This window comes from Ctenopharyngodon idella, chromosome 1 (assembly GCF_019924925.1).
Source record: "Ctenopharyngodon idella isolate HZGC_01 chromosome 1, HZGC01, whole genome shotgun sequence".
Taxonomy (NCBI): Eukaryota; Metazoa; Chordata; class Actinopteri; order Cypriniformes; family Xenocyprididae; genus Ctenopharyngodon; species Ctenopharyngodon idella.
Genome location: NC_067220.1, coordinates 27,800,636 through 27,827,234, shown reverse-complemented (window position 1 = coordinate 27,827,234; position 26,599 = coordinate 27,800,636). Strand labels below are relative to the sequence as shown.

Genomic DNA, 26,599 nt, shown 5'->3' with positions numbered 1-26,599 from the left:
TTGCATGGCTTGGTATGAATGAAATGTTTTCATTTCCATGACAGTTTTCATTTGTGAGTTTAATGTAGGATTAACTCATCACTCACTGACAAACCGAAACAGTTTAAATATAATTTGCAGCATGCGAAGTTAGGCTGAGACATGCCTCATCAGCTTACGTTAGCACACAAACAGGTCCACACTTACTTCAATAGTAGTTCTTATCTCTTCCCAAACAAAGAGCTATTGTTCTTCATTTAATTACGCATATTCTGATTCTTAACTCTTTAATAAGCACAATGTTTACATAATTACAAAGCATAGCTGTGAGGAAGAAACACATCCAGCACAGTAACAGAACAGGATTGTTTCCCACATGAAAGACATGGTCTATTGCATCTGTCATACCTTTCTTTTTCCAGTAAACCCGGACCTGAAGCTGTCCATCTTGATAGAACGGAGTGCCCACATCTAATAGATCTGACTGGGGTTTTATAAAGACCGGGCTGACTGTGGGTTCCAAATCTGAATGACATCAAATATGGGGGAAAAGTATAACGTTACAAATTCAAAACATTTACAGCTGTTTTCACTGTATTTCACAACACCCAAATGAGTGCTGTTATGTATCAAGCAAAAATGTACAGCAATTAAATAGTTTTGTACCAGATTGTCTTTGGCTTGTAGTAAACTGAAGAATGGCCTTGGAGCTCTTGAGGGGGACCTGACCCCAGTATGAAACTGCCTGCAACTCTACAGTGTAACTCCTGTTCTCTCTCAAGTCATCCAGCTCTGCATAAGTAGAGTCCTACACACACACAAAACCCACAGGGATGCATTAGAAAAATCACAGCAATACAAATCCCAAATCGCCCCCCCCAAAAGAATGTAAATAGATGGTAAACCCATGTAGCATTTTAACTGCCCAGCGATTTCAAAACACTGCTTCGTGAAGCTTCGAAGCTTTACAAATCTTTTGTTTCAAATTAGTGGTTCGGAGAGCGTATCAAACTGCCAAAGTCACGCCCCCCAGTGGTGAACCATTGAAATTTCGAAACACTTATCACATAACGAAGCCTTGTTTACTGAAATCACATGTCTTTGGCAGTTTGATATGCTCTCTGAACCACTGATTTGAAACAAAAGATTCGTAAAGCTTCGAAGCTTCATGAAGCGGTGTTTTGAAATCGCCCATCACTAGATATTGTTGAATAAAGTCGTTATTTCGTTTTTTTGGCACACAAACAGTATTCTCGTCGCTTCATAACATTAAGGTTGAGCCATTGTAGTCACATGAACTGTTTTAAATACATATTTAGTTGCTTTCTGGGCATTGAAAGTGTTAATTGTCTTGCTGGCAATGCAGGCCACACTGAGCCATCGGATTTTATGAAAAATATCTTAATTTGTGTTCCGAAGATGAACGAAGGTCTTATGGGTGTAGAATGACATGAGGGTGAGTAATTAATGACAGAATTTTCATTTTTGGGTGAATTAACCCTTTAAAGATTAGATGTCAATAAAGAACTTTTATTTTGGGCTCATTTCAGTTTACAGGCCTGCTGCGCAGTCAAACTCTGATAGCATCAAATCAGTAGTGCATTACATTTATCTTGTAATTTTTCAGTGGAAACAATTGTGAAATGAACTTTTTTTGCCAATAAAAATCTTTCCTTATATATTGTACATCTTGTCATTGTTGCTGACAAACTTCAAAGCAAATATGCAATAAACTGATCAAAAGTGACAGTAGAATGGTACATTGATACACAAAATCACAGTTAATAATAATGTTTATACTGTATTTTTGATAAATAAATGCAGCCTTGGTGAACATCCTCTCCTTGGCGAAGCATCCTCTTTCAAAATAATTAAAAAAATGTATCTACCCCATAGTGTTTAATATACAACTTGCTGTAGATTAATACAATATTAGAGAAATATCATACCAATAAAATAAATTAACACAAATGTTTTCAGCATATTTTAGTTGCAAGTTTTCTCCAAAATATCCCACAGGCCATATTAGAGTCCCCTGCTTCAATTCAATAACATGAGATCTGATATTGTAGCTGAGTCACATGTTAATATTAATACTAATCACATAAATCATAGCAACAGAGTACGCCAAATGCAATGTTATCAGAATTTTATGCAGATTGTGTTGTAATCTTATAATCATTGTCCGCTAGAGTAATCTGTTTAAAATCAATCTGAAGCATTTTTTCCCTATCATCTTATAGAGCCCAAAAGTGAAAGAAGTGTGAAAGAAACCAGTTAAAAAATGTAGTTTTCTGAGGAAATTGTCCCTCAGCTGACAAAGCCCTCAAAAATATAACATGCAAATATGAATCAAGCGGCGCAACTGCCATCTCTTGGATTCCTAAAGGAGGAAAAAATAAACTCTTCAACATGATCTCATTCAAAGAAAAACAATTCAGCTGTTATTGAGAGATTTCCTTTTCTCAAGAACAACTAGAATTGATATGCTGTTTTTGGCTGTATATCAAATGGCGCCCAGAAATGTTTGCATTTGCCAAGAGCGGTGATGCAATGCTGTACCACCCTAGTTTGGTGTCTGAAGCCCTTGAATTTAGGGCTTGGTGCGATCAAAGGCCCAATCCTGAGTTGTTTATCTTGCACTTCTTTGCACTAAGATATCTAATTTGTTGTGGCTTGCTGAAAGAAGGGGATGGGGAGCTTAACCCTTGAGGGGTTTTGGGAACAATCCAGCATATAAGAAAATGAAATAGTGAAAGACTAAGAGAAAAAGTGAAAGGGCAGAGGCATGGGCAATTTATAAGAGTTACCCCATTTGCAGTCTGTCTCCTTTTGAGTTTGGGTGGCATTGTGTGGTCAGACAAGCTCCAGGAGAGTTTGTAATGGTTAACAGGAATGTCTAAATCTGCAGACATGCTCCAGCTGAGGCGGACAGACACAGAGCGTTCTGCACCAAAGGTCATGTCGCTGACATGAAGTTCAGAAGGAGCCGGGGGAGGGGCAGGATCTGAGAGTGGGGAAAAAAAAAAAAGAAATAAAACTTACAGTACAGTACAGACATTTAATGTTATTATTATTCTCCTAAAATGGATCCTAATGGAATCCCCATTAGATCTCACAGTCTCTTGGTCTTACCTTTAGAGGATCTGAAGTGTCTGCTGGGGGTTGTGTATCCTCTTGTTCCATGAACATTGACTGCTGCCACTCTGAACTGGTACCAGCGACCAGGTCGAATGTCTGTCAACCACACACGCTCTTCTGATGTCTACAGTACAGAACCACAGATGAATAAGTGTAGGAGTGAGCATATAAATCACTGAAGGAAGTCAATAAAAAATGACTGACTGAACATAGGTTCAAGGATCCCAAGTGAAGATAAGCATTTAATTTTATGTCTATATTATATTATATTATATTATATTATATTATATTATATTATATTATATTATTACACATACACACATACTTTCACACTTACCCGTGCCACCACTTGCCACTCAGTGGCTCCATCCTCACTGGGGTGAATGCCGTAGTTCCACCTCCTCTGCAGAACATTCAGCACCGGCTCTGCTGACACATTGAACTTGGAGGACCAGCGCACTTCCAGAACACCAGACTCCAGCTCTTCAAAAACCAGCTCCTTCCTGGGCTTCAGAGGAGCACCTGAATAGAATAGAATAGAATAGAATAGAATAGAATAGAATAGAATAGAATAGAATGTTGAACTTGAGAGAGAACAATCTGGATATGCCATATAGTAGTTTATCAGTAATGTTTAATGTATTTACTTGCTTTAGTTTTAAGAACAAATATAGTGTACTGTTGTATTATATCTGCTGTGACTTTTTCAAGGATAGGCCTATATGACTATCTATGGAAGCTTGTTTCCGCCACTGAATAAAAAAAAAAGGTAATTGTGACTTTTTATCTTACAATTCTGACTTTTGTACAGAGCCCCGCACGACATGCAAGAAAAAAAATTTAATTGTGCGCACGATTTACTATTTCGTTCCCTCGATTTACTGAATCGTGCGCACAACTTACTAATTCGTGCCCTCGATTTACTAAAATACTACTCATTTTTTATTCAGTGGTGGAAACCAGCAGTCCCCCCCACCCCCCCAATTCTCCATAGCCTTGCAAAGTATACTTCACTTGACTCGTACGCGTACACAGGCGTTTGACGCATGAGCAGTTTTGAGCGATCTCTTGCCACGAGTTACAACCCATGTAAATATCTTTGTATTCTTTCATGCTAGAGTTGTACAAATGAGGGTACTTTATAACCTCTGCGCACAATCTCTCATCTATATAGGTCTCCATTGTTGCTGTAGAACACGCGGTTACAAAAATAGTATAGTACGCACGTACTCTATTGATGACGAATATAGGCCTCGTGTACCTGAAGTATACTTTGGGCTTTAACGCTGTACATCTTTATTTTTAATGTTTTTTTTTTTTTAGCATTTTAATTTTAATATAATGTAACTACATTGAAATAATTTTAAGACTTACTGGGCCCCCCCAGGAAGTTTGGTAAGGCCACTTAGTGGACCCCAGACCCCTAATTGAGAACCACTGCCCTATATGCATGACAAAGTCTAAATTCTAAGATTTTTAACTATTTGAGTGGTTTTAATTAATAAGCTAGCTATTCCAGTTGAAAGGGTTAAATGCAAAAAGGTACAGTTATCAGTTAGTATAGACCACAGCTGGTTAAAGATAATTAAAAACTAATTGGTAACTGGGTTAAACCAGCCGTTTACCATCAGGTTCAGTAGTAGGTCTTACCCCTGTAGAGGTTCTTAGGTGACTGGCATGTGTGTCCGCAGCCGTTTGGGCAGCATTTCTTCTGGGCTGAGCACTCTCCGTCTTCCTCACATCCTTCCACACAGGCGGCTGCAAACCCGCTGGCTCTTTCTGGCGGAGGACAGTCACCCTGTTTCACCACCATGACTGATCGCAGGAACTCACAGCTTGTCACACACTCCCCATGACGCTTGGAAAACGCATGCTGAGGAGATGCCATAGTGTACAGGACCAAAGTTTAACACCTGTATCTCATACCTTATTGATTCTAGCAATTCATTTATGTGACATTAATTTGTCTATGGATTTTTAAAACACACTTTTTTTCTCTAACTGTGTGTATGCATGTATTTGTATATGAAAACCTGTGTGCATTCTCACATAGACATATTCACACAGAAATATTGATTTATAAAACGTTGCACTTCTTATGCAAAAATGTTAATATAATAGTTTATATAATAAATAATGCAAAAAAATATATAAATTCATGAATAATATAATATAATATAATATAATATAATATAAAGATCATCCATCCATCCAAACCCCTTGTCCTTTGTAGGGCAGAGATTCTGGAGCCTATCCTTGATTATATTACAAATGTAGTCATTGAAAACTATATTACGGGAAGTTTTATAATTAAGTTACCCTACAATACGTCTTATATACTTCAGAGAAATAATAGCATAAAACAGCAGGTTCTGCATAAAAATGTATATGTTCATGTGTAGTTTAGGCCTATATGAAAGGTGTATATTGTTTTTCAGCTGGCTTTGAGAATGGCTTTTCTTTCTTTTCTTTTTTTGGCACTGTTCAAAACTAGATGATTATAACATTTTACATTTACATGTTGTGAATGAATTTATGCTGCTTGATCTTATACAATTCTAAAATGATGGATGAAGGTCCTGATCAATGCTGGCAAATGAAAGAACTAATATTCTTTGGTTTAAGTCCCCATTGCCCTCAACAGTGCATTTATAGCCAAAGAAACAGGAAAAGCTATAGATATTACTAGGCCAAGAGTTTTAAAATGTAGAGAAACACCACAATAACAGGATTCGAGACCAAAGGGAATTGTTCAAAGAGATTCTCAGACTGTTTAAAAAGAAGATCAGAGCAGAACATTATCATGTTGAACAATAGGAGACCACTTATATGGTAGCCAAGTCTGTCAAGAAAAACAATGGAGGATTAATATTTGGAAAACCAGAACATCAAGGTCAGCCATTTTGTATCAGATTTTTTTTTCTTATTGAGAGCACATCCCAGAAACTACTAGATCTGTTAAGAATGCTGCGGTCTGTACCTCACATAAATCTCGACAAGGTCCATCTTTCAACTCCCAGGAGTCTTTGCATGGCTCCAGGCACTGTGAACAGACAGCAGAGGTTTGATTATCAGGAAGCAGTCTCAAATGACTCTGGTATCATTCTTTTTCATACAATCACAGCCAAATATGTTAAAGTCAAAAGCATTTGCTTTGAGTATGGATGCTACAGTATACAGATATTAATGATAACCATTGTATTTAAAAAAATAAATAGATATACTGATATCATGTTAAATCAAAACACTATGTAACTTTTGTAGTTCAAAATTAACAAAACTGAAATAATGAGTGAATACATCACAAAACCATCTTACAAACCATGATTTGCCTTAACCTACACTCTAAAGAAAAAATGGTTCTAAACAGTACCAAATAAGGGTTCTTTGGTTTGTAACATTAGCAGAACCCTTTTTGGTGCTAAATAGAACCCTTTTTATAAGGTTCCATAAAGAACCATGCTTTGAAAGTGCTATAGGACCTCAATAGTGTGATAAAGGTGATTGGTAGGAAACCAGTTACAATTTGAAAGTTAAAATTTGCAGACATTTTAAGAAAAAAATCATTTACCTGTTGAGAGTGTGTTAGTCTACGTAACTGAATGGCTAAGCTCCAGAAAAGCAATGATGTGGCCTTGACAGTTACAGATTTGAAAAACAAAAAGGCGGGAAAAAACCTTAAACTCAAAGAACCATTTTAGCATGTAACGTTTTCTTCAGGGTCATGCGGTTCTAAATAGAACTGTTACTACATGTAAAGAACCTTCAAAGAACCATCTTTTTATATTATAAATTACTATGGAAAGCCTATAATAATTATTTATATTTTAGAGTTAACAGGATAGATTTCCCAGGAAACTGCATACTTTCATCATTTGCCTGTGCGTGTTTACAGCATATCCAATAATAAAGGAAAGAAGGTCTGGCTACTACTATATGCAGTTGAAGTAGCTTCAAGCCACAGCAACTGTACCTCAAATCAAGAAGAGTTTGCAAGCAAAAACCTAGTCAATGCACAACATTTCTTGTGAACTGACTAGGTTCACAAAACAACGCTTATGTTGTTAACAATTCCAATCTCCAAACCAGTTACTACCTTGGTCTATTTATCTATAAATAGCCTTGCCAAGATATAGTTTTCACTATTATCTGACATGAATAGTAATTATCATGCCTAGTTTTAGTGTTGCCAATCTTTTGTAATGTTATTTAAAAAAAAAAAAAAAAAAAAAATAGATTTTAACAAGTCAAAACAACAATGTTTTGACTCGTTAAGCTACTTAACTGCTTATATGACATTTTTTCAGATATCCACCATTCTCTACTGGGAGAGCAGTTAGTAATGTAGTTAGTGACTTTCACACTGATAAGGCGAACATCTGTAACCATGGGCACAGCTGTGCGCTTCAAACCATGAGATTTATCTGTGCAGAATAACAGTCAAAAGCACAGCTTACATAAAGATCAAAACAATGTTCCTCTGCAAGTAACTTGTAGTTTTTTGCTTCAACCATTAGAGGGCCAAAAGTTACCTAATGTATCTTTAAAACTACACATACAATATTATTGTAAATAATCCAGCCCTGGTAACTATCTGGTTGACATGCCAACACAGCAGGTGATGGAATCGCATCTTAACGGTGGTTGCCACCTGTCATAAAATGGAAAAAAGAAAAAGACACCGCATGTAGCTACTACTGAGACTCTGCCCACACCTGAAAAAATGTTAGCCAGTATGGGAAATTTTTGGATTCTTTTGGATTTTGGAAAAGGTGGGTGTTAGACACCACATTCTGCAATAAGTGCAGATAAACAGTAAGATCTTTTTGTATACTTTTGTACGTCTGTGAGTGAGTATTAAAGTACATATGTGAAGGACTCTCTCTTCACCTTCCTAAAATCGTATTTAAAGTGATTCATTGGCCAAAAAAAAAAAAGTGAAAACTGAAACTAAACAAAGTTAAATATGTATATGACTGGTAGCATTTTTTCAACATTTCTATAGATACTGTATCTCGATAGTATCGTTATTGTAATGACACGATACTTGTTTAGTGAAAATCTGATGTCACGCAGCTTTTGAATAGTTTCTGCTGATCTGAAGAGCTACAGGTGATTTGTAATCTAGCAGTTTTCTAGTTCTCAAATCGTTCAGACAAAGGCACTTTTGTCATTTTGATCACACATAGGTGTTTGGAGTCTGTCATTAACTTCTCTGCAACTTGGAAGTGTCAGCGGAACGATCCCTGAATGTATTCTGATCACTGACATTTGCATTCAGCACTTAAATCACATGCCAAAACTCTTTCATTTCAATGTCTACACCTGACTCTCTCCCTGGCTCTTTCTCCTTCTCCTTCACTCGCTCTCTCATCTTCTATTCTCCTTTCCTTAAAATTGACACTTCAATTCCTTGCATGAGTGAGCGTGGCTGCCTGTGGGGAATTCGCATTTCCAATTTCATGCCACGGTGAGACACAGCGGTCACTCTGGTGCTGGGGCTAAATACTGCTCTGTAGGAGCATGCTGGGGAGAGATGTGAACATTACACATTATGCTGATCTAGGAGCTGTCTTTACTCCAATGGTCACATTTTCAGAACAGCATGAATGGACCTTTACCACCACCTTGGGAAAAACGTACACTTCCTTCCGAAGGAAAGATTCTGCTGACGTCAGTTAGAAAGTTTCGCATTAAAATGCTTGTTAATCCAGGGATTTAGTATCAGGAGGAAACGATAAGGTTGAGGCGCATTTCCGCTAGTGTGTGTGTGTCTGTGCAAATTGTTAATATATGTGTGTTTGTGCTGGGGGAACTGAGGTTATCCTGGGGCGATGTTTCTGAGTGAGAATGAGAGTGGGAAACACATTTATCTGGGAGGGCAGTAAAAATGCACACCTTTTAAAGACGGCGCGGGCTTGGGGTGGTGCAGTCGTCGGAAACTATGAATAATGGGAGAGGCACAGGGGCAGTTAGAGGCGGCAGAGGAGGCAGTTTTATGGAGCTCAGAGCGGCCAGAGCCCTGCTGAGATTGCCTGAAGCTTGTGTGCTTTAACACACGAAACGCTGTCTCAGAGTCGCCTGTGCAGCTGAGAGAATTCCGCTTCGCCTGCTTCTGTTTCCCATGCATGTAAATATCAATTCATCATGCATACCACATTATGCAACATTAAAACAAGCATTGCATAATTGAAGATTCATTTACTTACAATACAGTTTGTACAGTACTAGTGTTTATTGCATGTTTATCATTTGCAATAGATGTAATACATAAAGAAATTAGTATTAAATGACTGGTGAATAAACTGCATTTTTGTGTCCAGATCTATTCATTTATCTTTTTATTTTCATTTAATTAATTAACACTCATAAATTGAAACAATTTGGCTCTATACTTGACACTATTGAATGAGATCACAGTAAGCGAATTGAGTTGAGATAAAATAATGACACTATACTGTCTTCTGTTAAGCTGCTTTATTGAAATTGAAGTTTTAATTACAAACAAATTTATTGTGTCCTAACTGAAGAATTCTGCAGTATTGACACTGTCTTTCCCTGTTCACTGTAAAGCTTCTTTGAAACAATCTGTATTATATAAAGCACTATGTAAATGCATGTGACTATTTATTTATTTATTTACTTACTCACTGTACTTATGTATTCATTTATGCCTAATATCATAATGTAGCATATCTTCCTTGAAAAGAAAATCTTATTAAGTAGTATAGCATGTTTTATTATTACTTTTTTTTAGAAGCAATTTAATAAAGCTGCTTTGCTGCTTAATATTTGAAAGACTTTTGTCTGCCAAATCAAGGTATGTAATGTAAACAATGTATACATATTTGTAAAAAATAATATTTTTTCATTAGAAAATATTTAAAAACGTTTTTGAAAGTAATTATTATATGTACATTCCCTGTTATTACCTTTTACTTGAAGATCACACAAAATTACATTTTTACAGTCATTCAATTAAAATTTTTGATGAAAATGGTATAAAAGTTTTTCAATCTTTTTCCTTTATTGTGGACTTGTTATCATGGACAAGTTATTCATTCTTGACCCACACATAAATTATTAACATAATTATTAACTTTAGCAGTCCTGAAACAAATAATGCCCTTAAAGTCGTCATGAAATCAAAATGGACAATTCTTATTTTTTTATGGAATTTTGTAGTATTTATTTTCAATAATTTATCCGTGCACTTCATTTTTTTTTTTTTTTTTTTAATTCATGTGCCCTTAGTAATCTTTAATCAAAAACATTAACCTCCCCTCCCCCTCAAAACAACTCATCGTCTCTTCCCGTCACATGCTATGACTTGAGGGCGGAGCTATCTGGAACTGCCAGCAGATTCAGTGATGTAAGGGGTAAATGCTGTCGCTGGGGTAAGCTGATGCTTCACTTTATAGAGATCAATGCATTAACCACCACTGATGCCAGTCATTGGTGTGTACAGTACCCTCAAACATTGAAAGGAACCTAATGGAGGACACGCTCAGTCAGTCAGGCAGCGTGTCCACTGGTGCAGAGCAAGCGACCAGAGCGTTTTTAGATTCATTCCTATAGAAGTTGAGCATCACACTTAACTTACGCGAGAGCATGAGACTCAACTTCCATAGGAATGTAATGATCGTTCTTCCCCACTCGCTCCGCGCCAATGGACATGCACCGCCGGTCAGTCAGTCTCTCTCTCGTGCACGCTCTCTTGCTGTTTAGTGCCGTTGACCGTCCTCATCATCCTCAATAAATAAAGTTCTTACAGTAACGTGAGGGTGCTAGCAGTGAGTCCGGTGGAGAGAAATCCCCCACAACTGACTGCAAACTGGCATTCAGATCTGCCTCCATTTTGTTAGCAACGCCCAATTTCCAACGATCCAATTAATTCCTGAAGGACAAAATCAAGTCCCGCCCTCTCATTTCAGATGCCGTCACAGTAGAGAAGAAAAGACAATCGCAACTTCCGTTTCATGCCGACTTTAAAAACTAGAGTCCTACCTTGATAATGCAGCATCATATGTGATGTGATGAGATGTATGATATATGATGCAGTCTATTGATAAACACCCAAGTCTCCTCGCTCAGTACTCTGCAGGTAATGGATTTTCAATGCAGGGAAATGACCTCCTACCCACATATTTTATAATTGATCAGATATTATTCATATCTTACATGACAAGTAGATTCATTGGCCTCTTTTCAAACTACATTTTAATTCAGCCTCACCCTTAAACCTCAAACATTGTAAACAATAGCTTGTTCTGAGGAACGCCACATAAACACAACCCTAGTCTCATTTATCAGTCTCTCAAATACAGCACTCAATGGCCCTTTGTGTAACGGCCCTTTATGATGCATTGCATGTTGGTGGAAAAAGAGCAGCATAGATCTAAGCTATAAATCACTTAAAGTATTCCAATCCAATCGCTTTCACCTTTCTAAAGCCACCTTTTGGCTTGTGCCAAACCCACTCCGCTTTTGTCCGTGAGGCACCTGTAATCTCCACGAAAGCGTTCGCTCCCAGTGTCTTTATTGTACCCCAGCGCCAGTTAGTTTTCCGCCCCATTTCAGACTCAAATCAAGCATTCCCTTCCACCGTACAAAATAAAGGTTATTTAAGAGCTGCGGACATGGAGATTGAGCTGAGAAGAAGCCTTGGGTGAGCTCCAGTTCAGCTAAGACGCATTGCCCTTGAACAAACAACATAAACCAAAAAAAAGTAATACAAGTTTTGTACTTTTCAGCATTACGTAAAAAAGGCCTGTTTCTTTTGAATAAAATGGTAAAATTTGAGTCTGCTCCTTCCACAACACTCTTAAAAATAAATAAAGGTTCTTTAGCAGCATTGATGGTTCCACAGAGAACCTTTAACATCCATATTTCCATTGCACAGAAGGTTCTTTATAGTGGAAAAGAGTTCTTTACACTAAGAAAAATATGGTTCTTGTAAGAACAGAACACTAAAAGGTTCTTTGGGGAACCAAAAATGGTTCTTCTATGGCATCGCTGCGAAAAAAACAAAACTAAATTCTTTTGGAATCTTTATTAATGTAAGCGAGTCTGAATAATGCTTGCTTTGGGTGTTTAATGCTGGGCGGAACGCAAGAATCCCACCCATGTCTGGACCCAACATTTGGACAAATTGCATTTGCTTTAAGGAGGTTCCAAGTGTTGTTTAATCTACCACTGAGACACTCACTTTGCCAGCCTCAGCAAATTATGTACAGCAACTGTAATTGAAATCTTGCTCATGCCATGAAAATTGCTGGCACTCTTGGTTTTCCAATTGCATTGGTGCCACAGCACTAATACTTGAACCAGCAATTAAACTGGAGGCTAAGAGAACTGTCAGGACACACTAATTATTTCACTGGCATTTGAATATCAAATGCCTAAAGGCCATGTGCTGCAGAAGCATAATAATATTCAAGAGCAGATCTTTGATTTGAGGGCCGTCTGTGTACTTTAACATTTGTAGACGTTGTTTGAAAATTGAGGAATTGGTGTATGTAGTTCTAGCATGCTAATCGCTTTGAAAAGTACTTCAGTGAAGAGCTTTGCAAGTGCTGTCTGAGTATAGTTATTATGAATCAAAAAGAGCCGACGAGAGGAGGCCACTGGGTTAACAGTCAATTTGAGGCAAGCATTGAGTTATCAGCCTATTTTGGAAGCTAACTAGCTTCTGAGCAGGAACATCTAAGACATTTTGAGTTCCAATATGGCATTTTCAATCACAAGTCTAGTTTGTAAACACTCTATTAGGAGCATCAATGGATGTTTGTGTGTTCACACTGAATGCAAATGCTAGTTCTGGAATGTAGCGGTAAACAGGGTCAGGAAAACAAAAGCTGCAGTCTGCTTTGTGCATGTACTGTATGCAGTGATATGATATGATACAGCTCTTTAACTACACTTTGTAGCGAGATTGAAGGATTAGTTATGTTTAGAGGCCTGTTCACCTGAATGTGGCATGAAAGCCAACAGGAGTGAACGCAGTCTGTAATTCCAGCACAAACCACCAATGTTGTGCATGGAACTCCATATTCTCCTCAGAGATCCAGGTCAGAGACTGATAAACAAGTTTAGCTTTATCAAAGCCATGATTCCCATGGGCCATATTTCAATGAGAGATTACTGATACACATTTCTGTGTACTAAGAGCAAACAATTTTAATTAGAAACAAAAAGCTTTTATTTTTTTAATCAAGGAAACAATAAATTTAGGGACTCATAGGCCACGATGGTCAGCACAAGACTAGTCGATTAGTGAGGCTAACCTTTTTTTCATGTTTAATATTTTTTTAGCTGCGATGCTTTCAAGGGGCATGGATTAAAAGATTTTTTTGGGAAATGATTTCAGAGTTTTGAAAGTGTGTTGCGCTTGTAATTGAATATGCTATTTTACTTTCAACATGTTAATAGTTTCTCTGAGAAGGTTTGTCTTTTCATCCCCTTTAAAAACACAGCAACTCACTTAATTTGTTCTTAAAGTGAAAGTGCTCTTCAAGAGCTAGTGTAAAATATAAATATTAAAGAAATTCCTGATAACGTCAAACAAACGAAAAACATATACTGGGCATCCCTTATTGTTAGCTTAAAGGGTTAGTTCACCCAAAAATGAAAATTCTGTCATTAATTACTCACCCTCATGTCGTTCCAAACCCGTAAAACTTTCGTTCATCTTCGGAACACAAATTAACATCTTTTTGATGAAATCTGACAGCATTCTGTGCCTCCATAGACAGCCTTCACAACTGGAACTTTGACACTTCAAAAAGTTCATAAAGAGATCGTAAAACTAATCCATATGAATCAAGTAGTTTAGGCTGTGTTCACACTTGTAGTTTGGTTCGTTTGGTTCATTTGGTCTGGACCAAAAAAGAAAAAAGAAAACATTTAGTCCTGGTCCGATTAGCGTTCAGATTGGTCATTTTATCCCCGAACCAAAAGATACCGAACCTAAAAGCATAGGAATACATTCACAACCTGATTGGTCGGATTTTATGACGTATTGCTTTTTTTGAGATGGAACTTACCGAACATCCAAAACAATGCTGTGTGCTGAGGTAAACACGCTTGTTGTGTGTGCGTAGCCTGCATATGATGGTATTTTGGCCAGCTGGGAGCTCGTGAAGAGCTTATAAAATGCCTAAAGGAGTCAAAACAGTGGCGGGAATCCCTCCGTTACAAACGATCTGCTGTGAGGAGACGCGCGTCTGATGCCTGTAATGAGCAAACTTGCGACTATGACAAGAAAAACCGATATGCGTGAGGATTCTGTACTTTTTATGATCTCATCTTCCTGTTTTTGGTTCGTTTACATGTCTTTGGTCCGTGTTGCGTTCATATATCATTCGAACCGCACCAGAGTTCGTTTGGAAGCAGACCGAGACCCATATTTTCAGCGGTCTCGGTCCGCTTGTTTGGTGCGCACCAGGGTTCGGATGGCAGCGTTCACATATGTTCAAATGAACCGCAACAAATTTAATTTATGCTTATATTCACATGTAAACATTCATCAACTCAAATATCAGTTGTGGGAAGCGGAAGCTCAAGCATGATTGCTTGATGCATATGAACACCAAAGAGGTTCATTCTCATCTGGTACGTAGCACGTTTGTGTTTCCGCACGAACCAGTGAGGTTTGTTCTTGTGTGTTACGCAAGAGGTTTGTTGGTGAACATCTGTTTATGTTCGCTGTTCAATGATTATATGTAAGTAAAAGCCTAAATTAAATCTGTTCTACGTTTGCACGATTTATCGCACGATACGAAAAATAACATTGAACTTAAACGCGATTATCGCTTAAACCGAGCTTACACTAGAGGAGTTTTTAAATCCTAACCGAATATGAAATCTAGTTGCAGCACACACAAAAGGAGAATCTTCACAGATTTTATTCTCACAAATCTCAAACATGCACACACTACAAGATTTAAAATTTGTAGCACAGCACACACGATTATTAAGATATTATTAAGATTATCAAACCCAGAAGAGCTCCTCACGTGATTTCATTGGGAAGCGGATGTAAACATATTCGTCACTGACATAAACAGGTATGTTTACATTTGCTAGCAGCTTTCTACACTCACCCGGTATGTTCAAAACCATAGTGATTTCTCAGTTTTTCTCTTTGTCCGTACGGTTGTGTCGCGTTTTTGAAGACACGCTATTCAAGGAGTTGTGTTGTTGCAACACTTCAACGCACCGTTCCGCCATCTCCACTGTCCAACGGACCCATACAGCAGCTGGTTTCGTGGTCACAATTTCAAAAGCCCTCTCATTCACTTCTCTCATTGGCTGTTGTTAAAGAACTGACGTAATCTTCCCGATTTAAAAACCTAAATATCAAACATGTTTGATATGATCGGGGCGGCCCCGATTTGTGTGAGAGCAGATCGGGAGGTGCAAGATTCGATCTGTGAATGCCTCACATTACCAGATAATCTGCGCCGAACATCGGAACCGATCGAGGTCCTCGACAAGATTTTTTCTCCGATTCTCGGGAGGGGAAAATTGGGCATAAATCGGCCTAAAACTCCTGTAGTGTGAGCCAGGCATTAAACGCGATTCTTAGTGTGATTATGAAATCACAAAGGCTTCGATTATTTTTTTTATGCGCAGCTTGTCAATGAAGTATGGCTCCAAATGCTAATCCACCTGAAAGCACTGCGAATTTGAGTCACTTATAATGTACATTTGAAAAAGCAAAAAGCATCAAACATTTTTCCAGACATGAGAAGCATTTATTAACATCTTGTCCAACAAAAGACAACATTTAATAACATGTTTTTACTCAACTCACTACATACCGACAGTTGAGCATCCTTCTGTGAGATTATGTGGCTTCTTACATAGAATAAGGCAGGCGTGTATTTACAGCCTGGTCTCATTGTTAATACGTAGGTATTAATACGTAACTTTCAAAGACACAAAACGTACATTTTTGTACGTTTAGAAAGGTGCTAAAACATACAATATTGACGTAATTATGGCACTAAAACGTAAAAATACTTACGTTTTTACAGCGAAAAAATGTAAAATATTTACGAATCTTATCATGTCTTAAAGATATGTGTATAATTTCCCTTTTATCGTTTTGTAGATAAATGTAAGATCCCTAAACCCCATCCCGAACCTAAACCTACCCATTTTATACAGAATGTTAAAAGAATAAAACATAATGGGCAGAAATGTGTAGGAAAATGACAATTTTAGTAAAAATATAACATTAAAATGATATTTTGAGCCACTAATCCTACACCTACCCCTAAACCTACCCATAACCATTTCTTTAAACTACCTACTAATATGAATAAAAGAGTGACAGACAAACAAGCGTAATCACAATAATTTATTTCTTTTATTTTTTTTGCGAAAATGTCAAAAGTGGTACCAAAAGTAGTTCAAATGATGATGAGTTCCAGTCACAGTCCTCTCTGGCGGTAATAGTTTTTTATAGGGTACAGAGCAGAATTTAATTTATTAATCCATGAAAATATGAAGAATCCGGCTTCTCTCCGTGAAGGCGCGACACTCATTTCAAATGTCAATCCACTGAAACACGGCATGTCGTAATCTGTGACGAAGGTGAGAACCAATGAGCGTTTGATATCAGTGCCGTAAACCATGTCGTAACGCTTCTCGAGGATGGCGCTACTTTCAAATTTGAATCATAACGAGCGCGAGCTTTGACTGTGATGGTCGCTGCTGCTGAGAATGAAGATGAAGATCGATGGATAAAGGGCTGAATTTGGATCTGTTCCTTACAAACATATGGATTCTAAAGATTTGGAGTACAGCGAACAAATAAAATTGATGTGATTTGTGAATTTATGTTGTGTTTTGGTGTATCTTATGGTTGTATTGTCAGTCGCTGCATAGGAGAAAACGCCTTCTGTGTCGCACAGCAAACAAACTAAATATTACAAAATGGTTAAACAATTACAGAAAATTTATTCGTAAGGTTTTAAATTGTAGTCTTGTTTAACATTATGCAATCCTCCGAAACGAGCAGCACAAGTCACGAACAGAAATGTTATTTCATATTAAGTAGATGAGTAAACTGCTTTCAATAAATTAGACTAAAAACAACATTAAATCATTAAAGCCACGATTTTAATGTTAATACATGGAAATTCTTATACATTCACACTTTACGTTACATGATTTACGTTTTTATTGCTGTTAATACGTAAGTATTTTTACGTTTTAGTCCTCTAAATACGTCAATGTTGTACATTTTTGTGTGTATGAAAACGTAAGTAAATGTGCGTGTGGTAGAACCACAATTTACATAAAAATACACACGTATTCTCATGAGATCACGTTGGTATTTATTAGTCATGTTTAATCAAAGCGTTTCAATCTTCTGTTTATTCAGCTACAGCGATATGATGCGTGTTATCTACTTCTGAGGCAGGGCATATTTAGAGTTTCAGAGCAAGAGCGCCCTCTGGCTTTCAGATGGAGAAGCATTTACTACTCATCACAGAGCCGTACAGCTCTGACAAGCTGCGCATTAAAATAATCGCAGCCTTTGCCAAATCGCATGCAATTTAATCGCGATAAATCATGCATCCCTAATCTGTTCATCATATAAAGCGATCGTGTCTCTTCAGAAAATTTGGACTAGCTCGCTCAAATCATATGGATTAGTTTTTTGATCTCTTTATGAAGCATCAAAATTCCAGGGGTGAAGGCTGTCTATGGAGGGACAGAATGCTGTCAGATTTCATCAAAAAGATCTTTATTTGTGTTCCGAATATGAATGAAAGTCTTACAGGTTTGGAACGACATGAGGGTGAGTAATTAATGACAGAATTTTCATTTTTGGGTAAACTAACCCTTTAAAGATTTGTACAAAATATGTGAGTTATCCTACTGAAAAGCTGCACATTCAGAAAACCCACAGACTAACTGATAATGACAATATGTAATTTTGCACATTCCTGCTACATGATGACAAAACTAAATGCGTTATTTAGTTACAGTATTCCCAAATGCATTATTACTGACACAGGGTTTCAAAAGCACATTGTCCTGAAGCTTTTAGACTTCTAACTAAATGTGGATCCTGCATAATGAGCAGAAAAAGTTTAAAAGGCATTGTCCTCGTTTAAAGCCAATGGAGGAAACTCTCTGGAGAATGCAGTAAAAATCCATGAACCAGTTGGCCAAATGTTTTCATGGATCGTAGAAGAGAGGTCAAAACCCTGGCTGTTCCAGTGAACTTACCCCGAGGGTGATATGAAAACACGTGCTGCACTCTTTCCAACCATATGCACACGTACATCAATGCATTAAAGATCTCAAATCCTTAAAGCCGCCCCTCCAGCCATGAAAAGTCTGCTTAGGCGCTTAACTGTAACATGCACAATCATGAACTGTTTTGAAATATTTCAAAACGTCCAGATGTGCATTCAAGAACGTTTTCTGCGGACTGTCATTGTGCGGACTGCAATAGCTGGTTGATATGTAAAGGAATGCAAGCACAGAGCATTGAAAGGAAAGCAGCCCTCATCTTGAACAATACATCAAAGGGAGCTTTACATAATACCACAGTGAAATGTGTGGAAAATCTGCATTGGCAACATGTCAGCTCTATTCCCCCTGTGCTACCGGCATATTATTGTTATTTAATGACTAGGCTGCTAGAGCATGTTAATGTCCTCATTAAGAAAAGTGGGTTGAGTTCTTTACTGAAATTAGCATTTTGCCTTGAAGTGAAAAGGAAAAATAACACCGTCTGTATAATGTAATGTGAATCAAAACACATAGCCTTTCAACTCTATTTGTATCAGTCTCATTACAGATGTGACCTCTAGCTTTGCTAGTGAATCATAATCTCATTTCTGTACGACAACCAGCTAGCGCGGATATAATAGTCCAAGGCGATAGCTGACAAATACAGTAGCTTTTACGATGATGTATGATGTCATTACAGGAGGTGCACAGGCATACCAATGTTTTACAGTGATAGATCTGTGTTGGCTTTTATGTCAAGCTGCTGTGAAATGCTGTGTAATTTTGACAGAAATTACCTTTGCACACTGTTTATGGCTCTGACACCATCCAAGGGATCCATTACTCTGCGGACAGAAGAGACAGATGGAATTGCGTGTCAGAATGCTGTAATCACCAGTCACATCAGACAGGCTCATTTGAATTGTGTTATTTTAATGTGCCCCTGCTGAGCAGAGAGGCTTTAAAAAGGAAATTTCCTATTATGAACGCATTATTCTTGTTTAAAAACACAGCCCTGACTATGGCAATGCAAAATTGCTCATAAACCAGAACAGTCAGTCTACATCCTCTCCCTTATTAAAAAGACTAACCAGGGCACCTGAGCACAGAAACATCAGAAATCACTCATCAGCACCTGTTTGCAAAGCAGATCTTGGAATGTTCCGTAGCGTGTCAGGAATCGTCAAAGGGTTTTGTTTATCTGAATAACAGCTAGTTGTTTTAAGCTTATGTGCAACATATTTGATTGGCAGACCACAGGATAACGCCCTTGGCCAGCCTTCAGAATAATGGTTATTGAATAGCACAATAACAAAGAAAGGATAAAACCTTTAAGATGCACTGTATATTTTACATTGCACATGGTGGGGACTCTAAAGTAACCACAATATTATCGCTGCCAGATCTTGCGACTATACGCCACTATGGGGAATAGAGCTAAACAAATCTATTTTGGCCTGTGGTGGGATCAATGGATCAAGCCGGCAGCATAAGCATGGTTAGTTCACTTGCACGTTATGCATGTGCTCACATCAGAGCTACACAAACCTATTCTCATTATTAAAGGTATATGAGACATATTTTAACTGTTATTGGGTCAGTGACGTATAAGAGCGTACATGATAATAAAAATCTTTCTCTTTAAAATGTATTACTTTCTGCTTGTATGTTTTTTAATATAAATGTATAACACTTTCAAGAAATTTTACATTTAATGACTCTAAAATGTCATGTAGTGTAACCATCAAGTAAAAACTAATATATATTTTCTTACACATTGCATACATGCACATGGACACATTTAAAAAAAAGTATTTTTTAAACAACTAATATGAATCACTTCATAAATATTACATTTTTGGCGGAAGTTGTAACACATGACACTTTGCAACCTTGTCTTGTCATACAAAACAAACAAATTAACTGATATTTCATAAGACTTTTTTGAAATCTCATTTTCTATGTTTCTTTTTCCTGTGTGTTTCTTCAAATTGGTTGGACCACAAGACTTGGTCGCTCCACAAGACAAATGTTTTTCAAATATTAATAATGTTTTTTTTTGTTTTTTTTTTGTTGTTTTTTTAAGTCCTTCTTTTAATTAGGATTTCTCTTTTTTGTGATATCAGGACAGTGACATTTTTTACTTTATGCCCCCCTAAAAATATTTAAAAATTAATTTTAATACAAAAAATAAAAATGTGTATTCAGGTGTATTCATTTTTATTGTTTTATTGTTTATTTGAATAAATTAATGGGACAGAAAAAAGCTTCACATCATTGACCCATTTCTTATGTGTATGAAATAATTGTATACTTTATAATGAAGTACTAAAACCCCATTATTTTGAAATTCTTGATGCTGCTCTGCTGCACTCCATTACGCACCGCTCTGTTTGTTATTAGGATGACAGAAAGTTTTAAAAGTTTTATTTTTAGGCTGATCTGCCTCCATGGTCTAACAGAGCTCATCAATGTCAAAATCATTGAGACGGCCAATCAAATCAAATAAGGCGTTCACAGAAGATGAGTGCTAATTCCGAGGCGATGCTTTAGGTTTAATGGTGAAAGAGTGTGTAGCTAAACATTTAATATATGACAACTGTTTTATGATAGAAATATCCAGTGATGCAAAAACACCCCCCACCTCCTCGAAAAAAATGGTCTCCGCCAATATTCAATACATGGTTACGGCCTTGACTAAAACTATACTTCTAAATAACTATTGGTTCCTCGAAAAACTTATAATATAGTGAAGCAAAGGCCGATGATCAAATAAAACAATGGCAGTCAAACAGGATATTGAGACTGCTGAAAGATCTGTGTATTTCCACGTAACTGTCTGCATAACGCTGACAGATCAGACGTTCTCTGAACCACATCAAATGCTCTCTAATTTCCCATAATCATTAATCATCAGTGATAGCTTCTCATAGCTCGATGTTATGCCTTGCCACAGCATAACTTGACATTCAGCTCAGTCCGTTCAAATTAACCCATGACCCCGGTCTCCATTTGATACTAGAGGAAGGGGATAATTGCTAAAATGGCCTCCCCCCTCGGGAGACAGCGTAAGTGGGCTTTAGGGATGTGGACACGAAGACAATGATCAGCAGATATGAAAAGCATTCATTCCGGGTTAGTCCCTGATCGGACAGCAGAATGAAGGCAGCTGTTCAGGAACACTAGCTGCTGTTTGAGTCGGAGTGCTCTGGAACGCTTTGAACGCATTGTGGAATCGGTGCTGAGACAATGAGGAGCTTCTAGACCAGTGTCTAATTTGATAGCATCTCCAGATGGACAGCTTGCTGTAGAATAAAGCATTTGATAAAAGAGACTGATGTGCATAGCTTCCCTCTGCACTGATGTCTGGCTCAGATAACAACAAGGCCGTCGCTGTGATGAGCAGACAGGGCATTTGAAGATAGGAGATGATTTAATTTGAATGGATATATAGATCTGGATGATTTTTATTGGAGCTTTTGAATGGGCTTTTTGCATTGGTTCAGTACATGTTTGCTCATGTTGATGTATTATATTATATAGCCTATGTCAAAAACACCTTTAAGTTATTGTTGTGGAATAGAATAGCGTATTCATGAAACAATAGGAAAGGAAAAATACTTTTGATTATGGACAATGTTCGACACTCACTAAATCATCTTTTTTAAATATATTATAAATTGAACAAAATTCCTGCAGTGTTACAGAATTTCCCTTCCATTCGTACTAAAGGTTTGCAAAAGAACTGTAAATGAATTTGACTAGCTGTCTATTTCTGGGTCGGATGTCGGTACAAACTCATGATAAAGATCAGGAAGGACATGAGGATGAATATAATCACAGTAACAAGGGAGTTTGTTGACAGCAGACAAAAAGTGCAGACACACGCACAAAGATTCCCCTCCACATGCCTTTGTGCAGATACAAACACACATAAACATATAAGGCATGCACACACACACATACACAGAGGAAGTCTCTAAAACACACCCTCCTATTCTACACCCCCACCCCAAATCCTCCCACGGTCTGTCATAACCAACATAAACAGAGAAGCAAGTAACTTTAAACTTCTAATGAAAACCCCAACCGCAGTGTTGAGACTGAGGCTGGCAGAGATTTGTACAGTTGTGTCTCCAGTTTTCCAATTCTATGCATCTGTTTGTTTATAGTAGAACTCCTCCTGGTGAATGGTTAGGAATTCAAATGGATGAGCTGATGAGTGAGCTTGCTTGTGTTTACTGGTTAAGGTAGAGCACTAAAAATAACTGTCATTTAACTAACAAAAATATAGTTCATCTGATAAGGTGCAGAGTGATCATACATTTACACAAACATTTCTTTATCAAATGAGACAACAAGCCACTGAATGATCTACCTGGAGTTTTAAATATTAAAATAAATCAATAATTTATTATTATTATTATTAGTTTAACCAATAATCAGTTCGATGATATTTTTACAGAAAAACAAAATGTCACCCAACAACAAAGGTTCATAGGTAAAGTAACTTATTTAATATATGATTTGTATAATTTCTGTACTTTTACAATCATTAAATATCTACTCTTCCTGGCCATTTAGATGAATTTGAGATTATTTAGATCCCAAATCAACTTTATATTGCCTAAATATTATGGCAATAATAATAATAATAATAATTAATATTATGTTTTTATTCAATTTAGTCTGGCTGGTTATTTAGTTAAGTCAAAACAGTAATATCACTAATAACATATGAATAACAGCAATACAAAAAGCTAAACAATCTGTATCTGTATCTGTTGTGTATCTGTATAAGTTGATTATTAGTAGTAATGAAGTATATTATTTTATAAAAAAGGCACTTATTCATTTCTAAGTGACTGTCTTATTCAGTACGTTTGAGTATAACACTCAATAAACATTTACTTGTCAACTCTTTTCTTACTCACCTGGAAATGTCTTGGAGAGAGAGCGATGCGCGTGCTGTGAAGGCTCAGGCACCTGGCGGCGCACCTCGTACGGAAAATACTGCCAAGAGCCGAAGACGAGTCCTGCCTCCTCATTACTACAAACCCGCCGTTTATTAACAGTATAATCCCAATGCACAAACCGATGAGAGAATCACGCATCTTGACGAACAGAAAGTGCTATGTTGGACCGTCTGCTGAAGAGCTTGAAAGTAAAAGTGGATGTGCGGGCGCTTGATGCAAATAATGAAAGTTCAATGAGCGCGTGTGGGCGGGGCCTCCGCAGAGACGCGCGCTGCTATTGGACAGAGATTGCGCCCGTGAGACGCGCGGGATCAGGTGCACCGACCGCACGCAGCAGCTGTATAGTGAAGATACACAGCTTAATGCTCTCTGTGGATTGCTCACTTCATGGCTGCTTACTTCATGGTTGTGACATTAACGTTTAGAAAATGTTGAGTGTAGCAATAGTGAAATTAGTATTTCATTTTAACAAATAAAACATTACATCAACCTTGTATCAAACCTGTTTATGTTGATTTGTCCATCTCAAACTAATAAGCATTATTAAGTTAGAGACATTTGGCATTGCTGCCATCTTTTGGTGACAGATTACAAGTATAGACCACAAAATAGTCTACTTACATGTTTTACATTGTACTTATGCTTAAAGTAATACCTCAAAATACCTTGTGTAATTAATTTCTGTAATTACAGCTATAATTACACCGTTTACCCTTAACTTACCCCCTAACCCACCCTTAAACCTACCCATACCGCCAAACCTGTCCTTAACCTTACCTGTATTATACCTTAGCAGCAAAAGTGTTTTGCAATACGACATGAACACAATAAGTACATCGTAACTATCAATTTTATTATTATTATTATTATTATTATTATTACTGCATAGTATTATTAATAATACATAGTAGTTACAGACACCTAATATGAAGTCTGACCATTTAGGTCATCATGAATGGAAGATTTTTTTCACCCTTGACTTTCTCACCCAAAGTACTAGATTCACTTTTACCAGGGCTTTTAAAATCTCAGCCAACATGTCATCCAATGCACACATTTTCCACTCAGTCTGTGTTGTTGAAATGCAGCTGTGCACGTGTGTGTCCGATAGAAACCCCACAGCATCATGGGCCAAACCCTGGGCCCATCTGGAGGGGAGCAGGAAGCATCCAGGGAACCCCACAACTATTAAAAGGTTTCACTGGTAGCTGAGAACAACAACAATTTTATATGCGGAGCATTTAAAACAACCACTAACGTATACCACAAGGTATCTCTAAACATTCTGGCACTGGTCCCTCGCCCAAGGAATGGAGAAAATATGACGTGTTGGAAATATTGAAGAAAATGATGTGCTTGTTCACTCTGTCATGCGAGTTGCTGTAATGGATTGGGCTTCACAAGGGAGATCCCAGGGTGTTAACGAGACGCCCGTCCTCCTCCCTACTGGGTTTTATGAAGTAGCGAAGCTTCCTGGTGTTGTGGCAGCTGTGCTGTCAGCAATTTGGAGGACTTTTTTTTTTTTTTTTTTTTTACAGGTGAATCACAATGGCTTCCTTCAGCAGGCTGAGCTGACATCAAGTTAGTGGTAATTATCAACATCTGATTACTAATCTCATGCTGTGTAAGACTGTGGGTGCGTCACAATCAGCTCACTAGGTTATGAATCAGTACACTGTGTAGATGAATTTGGACCCTGACTCACTACACATTGGGTCTTTCCCAACACCCACACTTTGTTCTTTGAATTTGACAACTTGTCTTTTCTGTATTTGGCCCAAGTGGACATGAAGACCAGAAGTTTGGGTTGTAAAACTTCAAGTAAAATATTATTGAGCTTTATTTACATTTTGATTTTCCGTACTTTGCACTTTACAATAAACTTATAAATGTTTGTTCAGTAGTCTCTACTGTATGTAACAGATGACACAATTTAATTGCGGGGCTTCTAATTAAGTGATAAAAAACAATTGAAAACATTTTACAAAATACGGATCTGCGCCAATCAAATGTGCAACAATTTGTGTTTTACTACCAAATTATATGTAATGTCTAATAGTTTCCTCTAAATCTTGCAATTTTGGAGTTTCTAAGTGAGATAATTGTTGGGATTTTTTTTTTTTTGAATTGGCATTTTTCGGACCTGGGACACTTCCTGTCACATGCAAGACTGTGTCGTATTGGGACAGCTTGCATTGTAAAACGTCACCACTGGTATTTATCAAGAACAGGCAGAACTGATATCTTTCTGACATTATTATTTTTAATTACCAGTGCAGTGGAATAATTTTGCGATTGAGACAACCCATAAAATGCCTGACTTCCTGTTCAGTGTCTTGACTACTGAACTTGGGAGCTGATTGAAACACACCCTGAGGGGTTCTTTTTTTAAATATGTACTTACTTTGCAACCATTAAAAAGAATTGTTCTATATTGTGTGAATGTGTGTATAATTAATGTAATTCAGACATACTATATTTGTCACATTGTCATTTTCATGTGACCTACCAATGTCAGTTGTGTCTCTTCACTCTCTTCTGTGGCCTTATGGGATAGTAAAGTGTCTACTGGATGTGAATTTCAGAATCCACTCTAAAAAAAGATGGTTCTTTGAAGGTTCTTTACACGTAGTAACAGTTCTATTTAGAACCGCATGTCCCTGAAGAACCCTTTACATGCTGAAATGGTTCTTTGTGTTAGAGTTTAGGGTTCTTTTTTCCCGCCTTTTTGTTTTTCAAATCTGTAACTGTCAAAGTCACATCATTACTGCTTTTCTGGAGCTTAGCCATTCAATTACATAGACTGTCAACACACTCTCAACAGGTAAATGATTTCTTTCTTAAAATGTCTACAAATTTTAACTTTCAAATTGTAACTGGTTTCCTACCAATCACCTTTATCACACTATTGAGGTCCTATAGCACTTTCAAAGCATGGTTCTTTATGGAACCTTATAAAAAGGGTTTTATTTAGCACCAAAAAGGGTTCTGCTAATGTTACAAGCCAAATAACCCTAACTTGGCCAAGTGGTCCTGGTGGTCGAACCACACACTATAACGTTTAGGAGGTGAGGTGTCACTCAGTCCTCCTAAAAATGTCTTTATGCATCAGTCTATGTTACTTACACATAAAAATAGCCGTCTGTGACGTGTTTGTGGTTTCCTTACAGCTGTGAATTTCTATGTAAGCGTCTATACAAGTGTGAGTACTTCAGCAGGATAGTGTGTAGCATTGGTGGTTTGTG

General features: G+C 37.4%; 1 protein-coding gene across 2 annotated transcripts in view; it reads right to left on the bottom strand.

Moving 5' to 3' along the window:
- anos1a (anosmin 1a) overlaps positions 1 to 23,579 on the bottom strand; it is a 28,983-nt gene extending 5,404 nt beyond the window's left edge. The window contains exons 1-9 of one of the 2 annotated variants that reach the window (XM_051907511.1): positions 23,313 to 23,579; positions 19,176 to 19,223; positions 6,101 to 6,163; positions 4,771 to 4,993; positions 3,458 to 3,642; positions 3,115 to 3,244; positions 2,790 to 2,986; positions 646 to 787; positions 388 to 504 (exon numbers count right to left, since the gene is read on the bottom strand). In XM_051907511.1, the coding sequence (XP_051763471.1) occupies positions 388 to 504; positions 646 to 787; positions 2,790 to 2,986; positions 3,115 to 3,244; positions 3,458 to 3,642; positions 4,771 to 4,993; positions 6,101 to 6,163; positions 19,176 to 19,223; positions 23,313 to 23,492 (1,285 nt within the window). In that variant the 5' untranslated portion in view covers positions 23,493 to 23,579. The remainder of the gene's footprint in view (positions 1 to 387; positions 505 to 645; positions 788 to 2,789; positions 2,987 to 3,114; positions 3,245 to 3,457; positions 3,643 to 4,770; positions 4,994 to 6,100; positions 6,164 to 19,175; positions 19,224 to 23,312) is intronic. The other variant, XM_051907502.1, reaches the window with a different exon arrangement.
- Between the last annotated feature and the right edge of the window lie 3,020 nt (positions 23,580 to 26,599).